Source organism: Stegodyphus dumicola, chromosome 9 (genome assembly GCF_044657685.1).
Source record: "Stegodyphus dumicola isolate Sdum_Otavi_A_Nest chromosome 9, ASM4465768v1".
Classification (NCBI taxonomy): Eukaryota; Metazoa; Arthropoda; class Arachnida; order Araneae; family Eresidae; genus Stegodyphus; species Stegodyphus dumicola.
In genome coordinates this window covers 112,700,221-112,712,844 of record NC_140776.1, presented here as the reverse complement: position 1 = coordinate 112,712,844, position 12,624 = coordinate 112,700,221, and the positions used below count along the sequence as shown (strand labels likewise).

At 35.1% G+C, this 12,624-nt stretch overlaps 1 protein-coding gene across 2 annotated transcripts in view; it reads left to right on the top strand.

Annotated features, from left to right (window-relative positions):
• Positions 1–12,624, top strand: part of Art4 (arginine methyltransferase 4) — a 142,097-nt gene that overhangs the window by 22,312 nt on the left and 107,161 nt on the right. For both annotated transcript variants that reach the window (XM_035351749.2, XM_035351750.2), the window contains exon 3: positions 10,231–10,331. In XM_035351749.2, coding sequence (XP_035207640.1) covers positions 10,231–10,331 — 101 coding nt within the window. The remainder of the gene's footprint in view (positions 1–10,230; positions 10,332–12,624) is intronic.

The window sequence follows — 12,624 nt, the reverse complement described above, 5'->3', positions numbered from 1 at the left end:
TCTGTGATGTCTTGATTCATTGCTGGCCAGACAAATCTGTCTGCGATCAGCTTTTTAGTGGCATGGATTCCATGATGTGCCAAATTGTGCAAGGCATTAAACACTTCACGTCTAAAATTGACAGGAATATAGGGACGTATTCTATTGTTCTCTATGTCACAGTAAATTTGAAGCGTTGGGTCAATGTGCAGCGGTTGTAACTGAAGGGAGGTTTGTGAATTTGAGATTAGGTTCTTGAGTTCCTCATCATGCAATTGAGCTTTTGCAATTTCAGAGAAATCTGGGGTAGTGGTTGATATTTGTTTACCCGAGACAAGGCATCAGCGACACAATTATCAGTACCAGAGACATATCTGATATCTGTACTAAACTGGGCGATGAAATCCAGATGTCGAAGCTGACGAGGAGAACATGAGTCGGAGTTTTTTCTAAAAGCGAAGGTTAATGGTCGATGATCGGTGAAAATGATGAAGTCGTGTCCTTCCAAGTTGTGCCGGAAGTATTTAACAGCACAGTACACAGCAAGTAGCTCCCTGTCATATGTGCTGTATTTCCTTTCTGCAGTAGTAAGTTTTCTGGAGAAGAATGCCATTGGGGAAAGTCGTTTAGTGGTATGGGCTTGAAGCACTGCTCCTATGGCCGTGTCAGATGCATCTACCATTATAGAGAGCTGATCACTAGGTGAGTGATAAGAAAGTGTGGCTGCATTTGCCAGATCATGTTTGCATTGCACGAATGCTGCAGATGCAGATTCAGACCAAGGGACAGCTCGTTGATCGTTTTTTTTTTTTGCTATTCTTCAGAAACTCATGTAGGCAGGCTTGTGTTTTTGCGGCATTTGGCAGAAAGCGTCGGTAGAAATTTAACATTGCTAGAAAACGCTTCAGTTCAAACTGAGGGTTGACCAAGTACACATTTGGATGGATTTAGTTTTAATCCATGATCTTTAAGGTGAGTGAAAATCTGACGCAGATGTTGAAAATTTTCTTCCGCATCTATAGATGCAACCAGGATATCATCAAAATATGGGATGCAGAAATCGAGGCCAGACAGTACTTGGTGTATGAAACGCTGAAATGTTTGGCCAGCATTGCGAAGGCCAAATGGCATATATAAGTACTCAAAGAGACCAAATGGTGCAGTCACTGCGGTCTTGGGCACATCTTCAGCATGCACTGGGATCTGATGATATGCTCTGGCAAGATCAAGGGTAGCAAATATGTTTGTTCCATGAAAAAGATGGGTACAGTCTTGGATATGTGGGACTGGATATCTGTCAGGGACTGTGACGGCATTAAGTTGACGATAATCTCCACTAGGCCGCCAGTCACCATTAGACTTTTTAACCATGTGAAGTGGACTGGCCCATGGACTTTAGGATGGGCGAATGGTTCCCTGTGCTAGCATGAATTCAAATTCTTTGCAAGCAGCTTTTAGCATTTCTGGAGAAAGACGACGAGGCTTGGAAAATACAGGTGGGCCATGTGTTTCAATGTGATGAGTATGCTGCCCTGATTTGGATGGGTTTAAAATGTCAGGGAATTCTGCTAATAACAAATGAAACCGTGTGCTGCCCGATACAACACTTATGTTGGTAGGTACGTTCGATATGTGAGAAGCTTGGCCCTGTGATGTCAGCTGAGTTGTAGCATCAATTAAGCAATTATTCTTGACATCCACTAGAAGGTGGAAATGTGTCAAGAAGTCGACACCAATAATTGCTTGAGTTACATCCGCAGTAATAAAAGGTCAGTTGAAAGTCCGGCGCAAGTTTAAATCAAGTGTCAATAATTTGGTGCCGTAGGTTGCAATTTGGGTACCATTGGCTGCATACAGTACAAGTTTATTAAGTTGGTGAGCATTTGTTTTAGTTCTCGGGAGCACTGATATGTCAGCTCCAGTATCTACTAGAAAACATAACTGAGTTGAACGATCAGCCAGTACTATTCTGTCGATGTGGCAAACATTCTGTTGGCCGGCAGAAGACCGCCCATTTAGTTTCCCGCTTGTTCAAAAGTGCATGGAGGGGCACACTTGCGAGCTTGAGCGCCAAAATTCATATGATAAAAACATATGCCACCTGTGGGTTCTTTGTACTGCATTCGAGTATTGTGAGGAGATTGACTCCTGCTTCAGGCACGAAATTTATTACATGGGCCCTGATTTGATTGATTGTATCTCCGTGAAGCATGAAGACTCGTAGAGAGTTCAGATACTTTTTTGGTCAATTCAGCCACTTGTTGTTCGAGGGATGAACTGGAAGGTGCAGCATTAGCAGCACTGACATAAGCTGGAGTAACAAGTTCATTAATTTTGTCAGCCATTGCTGCTAAACGGGTTAGATATTCATTGGAAGCAGCAAGAATTATTTGTATGTTATTAGGGAGACGCGAAAGCCATAGTGACTTCAACAAGTCGTCACTAAAATGGCTTCCTGCCAGATCACACATTCGTGACAGCAAGTATGAAGGTTGCTGATCTCCAAGTTCAAATCCTTGTAGTAAAGTACGTATTTTTGAAGATTCACTTTCTGAATAGATTTCAATGAGCCGCTGTTTCAGTTTGGAGTATTTATCACAGTCAGGTGGTTTGAGAATTAAGTCATGCACTGAATTCAGAATATCAGACTCAATTGCTGCAACTATATGGTTCAATTTTGTAGAATCCTCACTAATGCGAGCGATAGAAAATTGTGCTTCAATCTGAGCAAACCACAATGAAGGATTATTTTTCCAGAAAGGCGGTGGCTTCACCGCAACGCGTGTGATTTGTGGCTCTGGTGGAATATCGTCGGGCATACTGATAGATAATTTTCACTTTAATTAATAAACACTTAACAGCAGAAATATTGTAGCAAGAGGATACACTATTGATATTTTGCCATGATAACAATAAATATTTTAACCATGCAGAAAAAAATTACGTAACGATACACACACAAATAAGACAGGGTCAGCAATTACACAGACAAATAATATTTTACTGAAATGCATTTGAAAAGAAACCCCTATTTGAGAAAAAATGATGCGTTCATTTTGTATTGCGCACACACAAAATCACCACTTCACACTGCTAAGGCACTTTCGAAGGAAAAAGGAAATCACTCCTGTAGCACATGGGAAAAAAAATTCACTACTTTCGAACACTGAGGAAAGAATTTTGCCGTAGTACGTTGCAGAAAAATTACTCATGTAGCACATTTAGCGAAAATCACTATTGTATCACATTTGTCACAAAAGTATAATGATCAAAGAATTATTGCACGACTGGCGAAGTCAGCGGAACGGAACAGATCACATTGATGATTTGCTGAAGCTCCTTGCGATGATATGCACGACTTTGAAAAAAACACAAGCAATATATATCAATACTTCTAGAAATAATTGAAGGGGTACGTGGTAGCATACATTTAATGTCCATATTCGTTGTTATTTTTAGTCAGTTCTTCAGAATGCCTTGGATGCACGTGGTTTAGGGTCGTTGAAAATCCATTGTCAGTAGCGTGCTCAGTCAAAAGGTCACCACTTTTGGTGGTCGTGTGCTTAATGCATGATATAATTAAAGAAAATAAGAGTAGACAATCTCCTATAACAAAAAAATATATTAAGTACTAAATTACATCGCAGAGATCAACACAGAGCTCGGAACACAGTTCATGCTACCGTCGCGTACTGTTGTCTCACAAGAAGTCTGAGTGAGTAATGACGTCGCTTTGCTGCTCCGATTAAGAACTGGATTTTACACCTGGCACCATCTCATGAATAGAAGTTGAAGTATCTGTCAGAACGCCACATATATATTAACAACTTCTAAAACATCTCATCTCTCTATCTGTATGTAAATCTATGACTTATTAGATGTGTATATGCATATGTATGTATGAATACAAAAATGAACATTGCCAAGAAGTTTATTTGAAGTTACTTTTAATTCAGATAATGATTATGTAATTGGCAGCAACTATAGTTATCAGTTCTTTGCAAATTATTATGGGTATGTAATAATCAGTTGAAAAATAATTGATGAGTATTTGAGTACTAAAGAGTGTACACATTTTGTTATTGGGTTAATTCATAATTATATCATACGTATGATCTACATAATAAATAATAAGAAATGTAACAGCTGTGCATTTATAACATTTGATTACTTAAAACAGAGCACAACTGATTATCACCTTCATGTCTGTTTACATAATGAATTGCATGGGCCTACTAGTGGCCGAAGTGTCGTTGAACACTGGTAATTCTGTCTCAGGTTAGAATGCCGCAAACGGGCTGGCTACATGACGTTTCCTTGGTTTGCCCCATTTGTAACTGGTATACGAGCCAGTTTTAAAAAATCTTCTACAAAGGGATCCCTCCTGTTGTTATCCCTCGAGGCTTTGCGGTAATCACATAAAACCAACTGAGCCCACCAGCGGCCGAGCGGTAAAATCGCTGAACACTGGTAGTTCGGTCCGAAGTTCGAATCCCGCTAGTGGGCTGGCTGCATGGATGCTTTCGTGGTTTTCCGCATGTGTAACTTGTATACGAGCGAGTTTCCCTTTGAAAGTCCTCCACGAAGGCATCCCTTCCCTTAGGCAGATAGCCCTAGTGTGCTTTGCTGTAATCTCAATAAACCAAACCATAAAACAAACTCATGATGTGAACACCTAATTTCTAGAGTTGGTATAATTAATGTGTTTTAGGTATATTACCGAGTGTTCTATGGGACAGTAAACAACTCGCACGTGTTTGATTGCTCATGTATTCATATGCTTTATTTATATAATGTATTCATATGCTTTTATTCGTATGCTTCATTTTGCTGAATCGTATCTGCTGGTTGTGAGGAGGTAAATATTAGCCACATAGATTTTTGTCATTTGAATGGACAGAACAGTAATTATGAGCCATAAAGTTGGTCAGAAAATGCTTTCACCAGGTCACAAATTTTCCAGTGAGCCATCAAATTTTCATTGAAATGCAGACAACAGAAAATACACATAAGCTATGTGTGATAAATAAACTTATCCAGCTTATGTTTTTAAACTATTCTTAGTGTATACAGAATTTGGCTATTACTGATGTAATTGATTGCTATAACCAGAAGTGTGTTTATCTGTTACATGAAGTGCCAGAGTGGAGATCAAAGTGATTAACTTGATAGCAATCACCTTTCTATTATCTTCCATTACTAACAATAAAGTTTAAAACGAAAAGCGTGTGAGCGATACAAAACAACACAAAGAAGCGAATGTCACTTAAAAGAAAACGTCACTTTCGTCAATCTGAGCGATAACTTATTCTTGTTTGGCTTTCAGCCTGTTTGCCAAGTGAAGATGGTAACCCTATTTCGCCAAAGGCCGTTTCTCAGAACTGTTGTTGCAAACATTTTGTTCCAGCAACAAACAGCTAATGTGATAACGCTTTAAGGAGGATGAGGCAAAACTGTTGTTTTCATTTTTGCAAGAAAGTCATTGACGAGTAGGGATCAGTGAGCAGAAGCATTGTCAACAACACCCATGACTGCTCAGCCCATATTTTTGGTCTTTTCTTCTGTATTGACTCGCACACACCACGCAGGATTTCAACATAGAGTTCTTTGTTCACAGTGTGTCCTTCAGGAATAAATTCCAGATGCACAATGCCCTGGATATCAAAGAATACCTCTAGCATGACCTTTCCTTTAGAGCGATCTTGGTGGAATTTCTGCTTCCGTGGAGATTTTGGTGATTTCCATGTTGCTGATGCTCTCTTGGTTTGTGGATCGTACAAAAAAGACCATTTCCCGTCTCCAGTAACAATTCTGCCAAGTAGGAAAGGATCTTTGTCAATAGTCGAGATTAAGTCTTCTGCCATTTCCATTTGAATTCCCTTTTGTTTTATGTTTAACATGCGGGTAACGATGTGTTGACACACCATATGCATGTTTAGATCCTTAGTCAGTATCCGCTGACATGTAGCCTCTGATATGCTGACTGATTCTGCTGTTTGGAAAATTGTTTGCTGCCTGTTCACACATACTGCCACAGACACCTTTCTGGCATTTTCATCTGTGCGCGAAGCCACGGGATGGCCACAGCATTCGCCGTCTTCAGCACTTTCTCTGCCTTCTCTTAAACGACAATGCCACTCAAAAGCTTGCATTCTCGATAACGTTTCACTTCCGTGCACATGCTTCAAAATTTAAAAGTCTCTGTAGCACTCTTTCCCAAGCAAACACAAAATTTTATTTTGATTCTCTGCTTAACTGATGCCATTTCTTTCTATGGCCAGTTACTAAATGCACCTGCATACGAAAAATGCTGTTGCTGCGAGCTTTCGACTACATGATTATTGGCAAACCACTTTTAGAAAAGGGGAAGAATGTAGTAATACAAAAACGTTCTCAAGTCGCACTGCTGCAAAAAAATTTTATGTTATAGACTCAGTCCAGGAACTTTTGAGTCCTACGATGTATATAAAATTTATAGATTACTTATATAATAATATTGTATAAGTAATCTGTTAAAAGATACATTAGTATATAGTATACATTACTCTGCATAATTATGTTCATATTTTAAACATGCAAATTATTGCACACATATCTGTCTAGCTGTCTGTGAAAATATATGTTTAAAAATATGTAAATAAAAATACTAACTTCAGTTCGCCCCTTAACTTTCTATATTAATTTGATCCCTTTCTATCTAAATATTAATGATAATCATTAATTAATACAGTCAAAAGTCGTTAATTCGGACACCCATAATCCGGACCTCAAAGCTACAAACTTTCTGCGCATGCGTCAACAGGCATTCACGCATGCACGTAAGACCTTTACGGCTGCGCGTATGTGTGTGTGCATGCGCATAATACGTTTACGCATGTGCGTTTAATGTATAATGGACGGTATCCTTATCTTCAGGGCAGATGTTTTTATTTTATTTGGCTTATAATTCCTTACTAAATGTAATATTTCATCTCGATGTACTCCGTCTTTGATATGATTTAAATCAAATTCCTCGTCATTATGATTTGCTTCTGATAGTGAAGAAAGTGACAGAGGTTATTGAAAACGAAACAATTTCGATTGACAAATTAGTCGGTATTCTCGACACAGCAATTATGGGACTTGAACAGGGGAACTTTGTAACTGAACAAGAAATTATGTCTGTTTATAGAATTAAAGAGAAAGTATTATCACATAAATCGAAGCAACTTAAACAACTTACATTGAAAGAAATGTTTAATAAAGTAAACAAATAAATATTAAGCTTTTTTTTTTTATACCCTTTAGATCATAATTGTTCTTTATTTCATAAATTACTGTTTCATATTTTTAATTTTATAATTTCTGCATGCCATCTTACCAGATTTAAATGATGATCTATAATCCGGAATCACTGAAGTCCCAACGAGTCCGGATTATCGACTTTTGACTCTACTAATAATTCATTATGTTTTCATATTTCTAATCTCTCTTGCTCTCTCTATATGTGTCTTTATGTATTATAAAATTAGAACTTAATCCACAAAGACATGAAAAATATTTTAAAATCCCCAATAAAGAAGTAAAAAATTAACCAATAGTATTAAACCAGAATAAAAAAAATTTTTTGTATTATATGTATCTATAGATATATAAATAAAGAGTGAGTTCGAAAGGAATATAAATCTTGATTATCCTGTCTGATATATATGTTACCGGCAAAGTATGAAATGCCAGCATTCTGTATAATGCCTAGGCATAATATGTAATACCAGATGATTTTAGGCACAGTATGAAATAAGAGAATTATTGCATACTTTACATAGGCATTGTATATTATACCTAGGCATTCTTTAGAATGACAAAGGCTCATTAGGCAAAGTATGAAAAAAAGGTTATAAGGCTATTACGGTCAAAAGTCGTTAATATGGATGCCCATAATCCAGAATGATCTGTAATCTGGACCTCAAAGCTACAAACTTTCTGCGCATATGCGTTTATGCATGCACGTTTAATGTATAAGGGACAGTATAAGCTAAGCTAAAATTATCTATTTCAGTTAATGTTGCAGATTGCGTAGTTCCTTAATCTTCTAATTGGATCCGGTTTATTATTTTTCGCAGACTGTTAGAGCAATTTTATAAAAGTAAGCTTGGACTTTTGATTATGTCAAATAGAATTTCTGATGCTGGAGCTGCCAAAGAATCTACAAAGCGAAAGCATGTTTTGAGGTCCATCAAACAAAAAGTGGCATTGCTGCAAAAAATGGATAAAGGCATATCCTTTGTTTCTCTAACCATTCCGAAATCTGTTTATCAATTTCACGCTGCTCTGCGGGGGAGGGGAATGTCGCGGCGTGCAATAAACTGGAAGTTGATCTGTCAGCACTATCCTTATCTTCAGGGCAGATGTTTTTTATTTTATTTGGCTTATAATTCATTATTAAATGTAGTATTTCATCTCGATGTGCTCTTTCTTTGATATGATTTAAATCAAATTCATTATAAATATCACGAATACACATCAAATAGTTTTCTGGTTGCAATTTTCTAATTTCGGCTATGCGTAATGTATGCTTTACGCATGCGCGCGTTGAAAGAAGTGTTTAATAAAGTAAACAAATAAATATTAAGCTTTTTTTTTTGTAAATTTTGATACCCTTTAGATCATAATTGTTCTTTATTTCATAAATTACGGTTTCATATTTTTAATTTTATAATTTCTGCATGCCATCTTACCAGTTTCAAACTGAGGATCTATAATCTGAAAAAATCAATAATCCGGAATCGCCAAAGTCTCGAGGAGTCCTGTTTAAAGACTTTTGACTGTATTTAAAAAACATTCATTCCTGTAAAATACAAATGTTATTTTGAAAAATTAATGGAAGAGTGCCATTAAAAAACTGTTCTTCGAAATATGTAAAAAAAAAAAAGATTGTGATGGGTTCTTGATACAGCGTAATAAATTTGTATTTTCTATCTGGCTGAGACTGGGAATTGGTAAGATCTACCTGGTAATGGAAGTTAAATTCAGAAACAATCATAAGTTTCACATCAGTGCCCTTTTTAATACCTTTTTGTTTTTTCTGGCAGGGCTCACAAAGGTGGTTGTTACAATTCAATATCGTTACTTGTAACATTTTTGTAATTGGTTGAAAGTTCTTTCGACATTCTGTCACGTCGTTTCTGTGCATTACTCGCATGAGTTTTCATGAAATACGGAAAATAACTCGGTATCTGTGATGCAATACTGCATAGTACTGATGCTTTCTTGAACAGGATAAATGAATGTACTTTTTTTTTTCCCACAAACATTACAACCTAGTGATTCGGCAGCCAGTAGTCCTGTGGTTTCTTCTTATTAGTCATTTTGGCCTTTTTATATCATAAACTTTTGGTAAGTAGTTTCGGTTCTTCGAAACGAATCGAAAATATATTTTATACTTTGCTGGTTTATCATTTGGCATTCTATAGAATGCCTAGGAAATGTGTTCGGCTAGTTTTAGGTCTTATATACATTGCCTAGGCATTCTATAGATTGCTGGAAAAGTCCTAACCCAACCTTTATTTTTACAAAAAAAAAAAAAAAAAAAAAACTCTTATTACAAATGACACACGTCACAAATGTATTATTTTCTTCCTGACATAATATAAGGTGCATCATTTATGTGCATTTTTTAAGAGCATAAGTATTTTACTTATTTGCAGGTGTAACTAAAACTAAAGATTGTAATCCATAAACAACTTCTTCAGCATGTGAAACTTAGAACCATTTACTAAACCCAAAAATGCAGGAGTATTTCCTTCGTGCTCAGCAGCTGATATGCCAAATTGCAGCTCCGCATATTGCACAGCCAAAAGCTGGATCATAATGTTTTCAGACACACCGACTCCCATATGTATAGTGGCAGCATTAGGCAAACCTTTTCTTTTTTAAAAAATGGGTAGTAAAAAAAGGGGTGGTGCAAAGAATTTCAGATATCAAAAATTGTCATTTTGTGTAAATAAATAAAATATTAAGTCAAACTAATAAAAACATTTATAAATTTCAGTAATTGGAGAAAATATGAAGAATATACTTTAAATCTGGTTGGCAAGCATGCATTAAAGAATCACGAGGATCAGCAAGCATATTGTTTGTCTGAAATAAATATATTTTATTTGTTATGCCTTTTTTTCTGATTGGCATTGCTGTTTAATACAAGTGTCATAATTATCTAGTTTGAAGTAATTTATACTGTAAACTGAAATATTTTTGATTTGACACTTTTAGATCTCTCGAGATTTCGAAGTATAATTGATGGCTTTCGAAATGGGCGCAATTCTATGTTTTCCATTAGAACCGATGATTCTTCTGCTACACAGTATTTTCAGGTATTACTTTTGGAATTCTTTTTACAAAATGTATTTAAGCAGATCCCTTTATTTAACTGTTTTATGTTTATACTCTTGGTGTCATTCTTTTTGTAGATTTCTGCAAAAAGATGGTTACAAGCTTTCTGTCCCTAAATATTGATTGTATACAAATATTTTTAATAGCTGATTTTCTTAAAAGAGAATTTTATGAAAGTACTTAACTATTGAATACTTATAAACTATTGATGAGAGAATAATAGTAAAATTATAATTTTTTTTAATGTTTCTCACTGAGCAAAAGCTCCAATTAGTAAAAATCAATAGAGTATATTTTATTAAATACAAAATTGAGGCATAACTTTTGGGATCTGTTTACGCCGAACTCGGTAACAAAGTATGCTCTCTACCACTTTTACGTAGTTATTTTTCAGATGATGCCACTAAAATACTGTTTTTAAATATGAAAATAAATAATTAAGAAAACATAAATAAAAATGATACCATTGATTAATTTAGTAAACTTTTAAATTTTCAACTCTATTAAATTATAATTCCTTCAATTTTTACAAAACAAAAGCAGTAGTGGTCCTTAAAAAGGACATTTTTTACAAGTCGTTCAGCCATTCATGTTACGAGTAGGGTTGTCAGCCATAGTTTTTTCAGAGGACACTCCATTAATCCTGTTCTGGTCCTTTTTCTAGTTCAGAAAAAAAGCCAAATTTCCCTTATTTTAAAATTAAAAATCTCTTAAATTCTCATTTCTTCAGCAGACAGCTGTTCTAAACAATTGTTCACGCTTCTAATTTATTATAATTCTATAGAAATCACACTAATTATCGAAGTATATTTATTGTTCTTGTGACATTTAATTTTTGGTATTCAGTTTAACCATTGAAAAACTATAGAGGACTATAGAGGAAAAATTTTGTTGTAGATATTCTCAGTATTTTGACCAACTTTAATTCATTTCCAACATGCCAGAAATTTGTTATTAAAATTTAAAGAAAAGCTTGATTTTGATAACCTTTTTAATAAATATTAATTTAAAAAAATTACAAAATTCAAAATTTCAAGTAGCAAATGGCACCTGATTTTAAAGTGTTGATTATAAATTTATGAATATTTAATAGTTTGATATGTGTTTTCAATTCCAGCAACATCAGCATACTGTGAAAGAATTTTTAGTGCTCAGCTAAATGGAGAAATGCACAAAATGATTTTCAACTAAATTTGTAAAAAATGAATTATTTATGCATATTAATTTGAAAGAAAGGTATCCCAAATCAGCTGAAAAAATGGAAAGTGATGCACATTTTTCTCAAGTCAAAAATAAGAAAAAATTTTAAAAATTATAAATTTTCTGTAGTTTTAAAATTTACACATATTTTTAAAGTTTTTGTACATTTTTTAATTAGTTTTTTTAATGAATTCTAATGTTTGTTCTAATAGTGCATCTTCTGTCTGTAATGAGTCAGTATGTTATTAGCTAAATTAATGAGCTAAAATTTTTTCATTTGTTTTTGAAGCTTTTAAAAATTGTTCGTTCATGTGAACATAAATTCTAAATCTCTAGTCCAGCAATTTGCAATAATTTTACAATAATAACTATATTTTGTAGTGTCTTTAATCGCAACTCGTCAAAATTGGCAACCTAGTTACCAGTGTTGCACATTATGGTTAAAAAAATGCTCATCATTTTTACTGCCAGATTACAGTGGATTTCCACTCTGCTTCTGCAAGGTAATGTGAAAGCATATGTGGTGATTTACTTCACATGTTGTGTATAGTCTGTAACTTCAAAATCTCCGAGTGCAATTCAATTGTTTAAGTATTAGTACTTCCTGCAAGAATTAAAATAAATCTTATAGAGTTTGGCTTGCTTTGGAAGCATAAACTACACTCTATAACAAAAATTCGACGCACGAAGAAGGAATCATCCGATTGTGTTGAAATTTCGTATGCATAAATGTTTTGACCAAATATGTAAATGATTGAAATTTGAGGTCCAATGAATGAATAGTGCGATCTCCAGTGCATCACAACTGCGAATCCAGCAGATGTATATAAGGAACTGTTCTTGAACTGTGGTTAAAAATTTCTGTTGCATTCCGATTTAGAATTCCTTTCAATGACTGAAAAATGCCTCACCGCAGGATTTGAGCTCATTACGAGGAACTGTCAGAGTTTGAAAGAGGTCGTATCGTTGGATTGAAAGAGTCAGATTTTGAAAATTGGAGAATCGCTTGTCATATGAGTCTAAGTGATGCAGCAATTAGAAGATGCTGGCAAGAATGGGTGGACAATGGCAGAT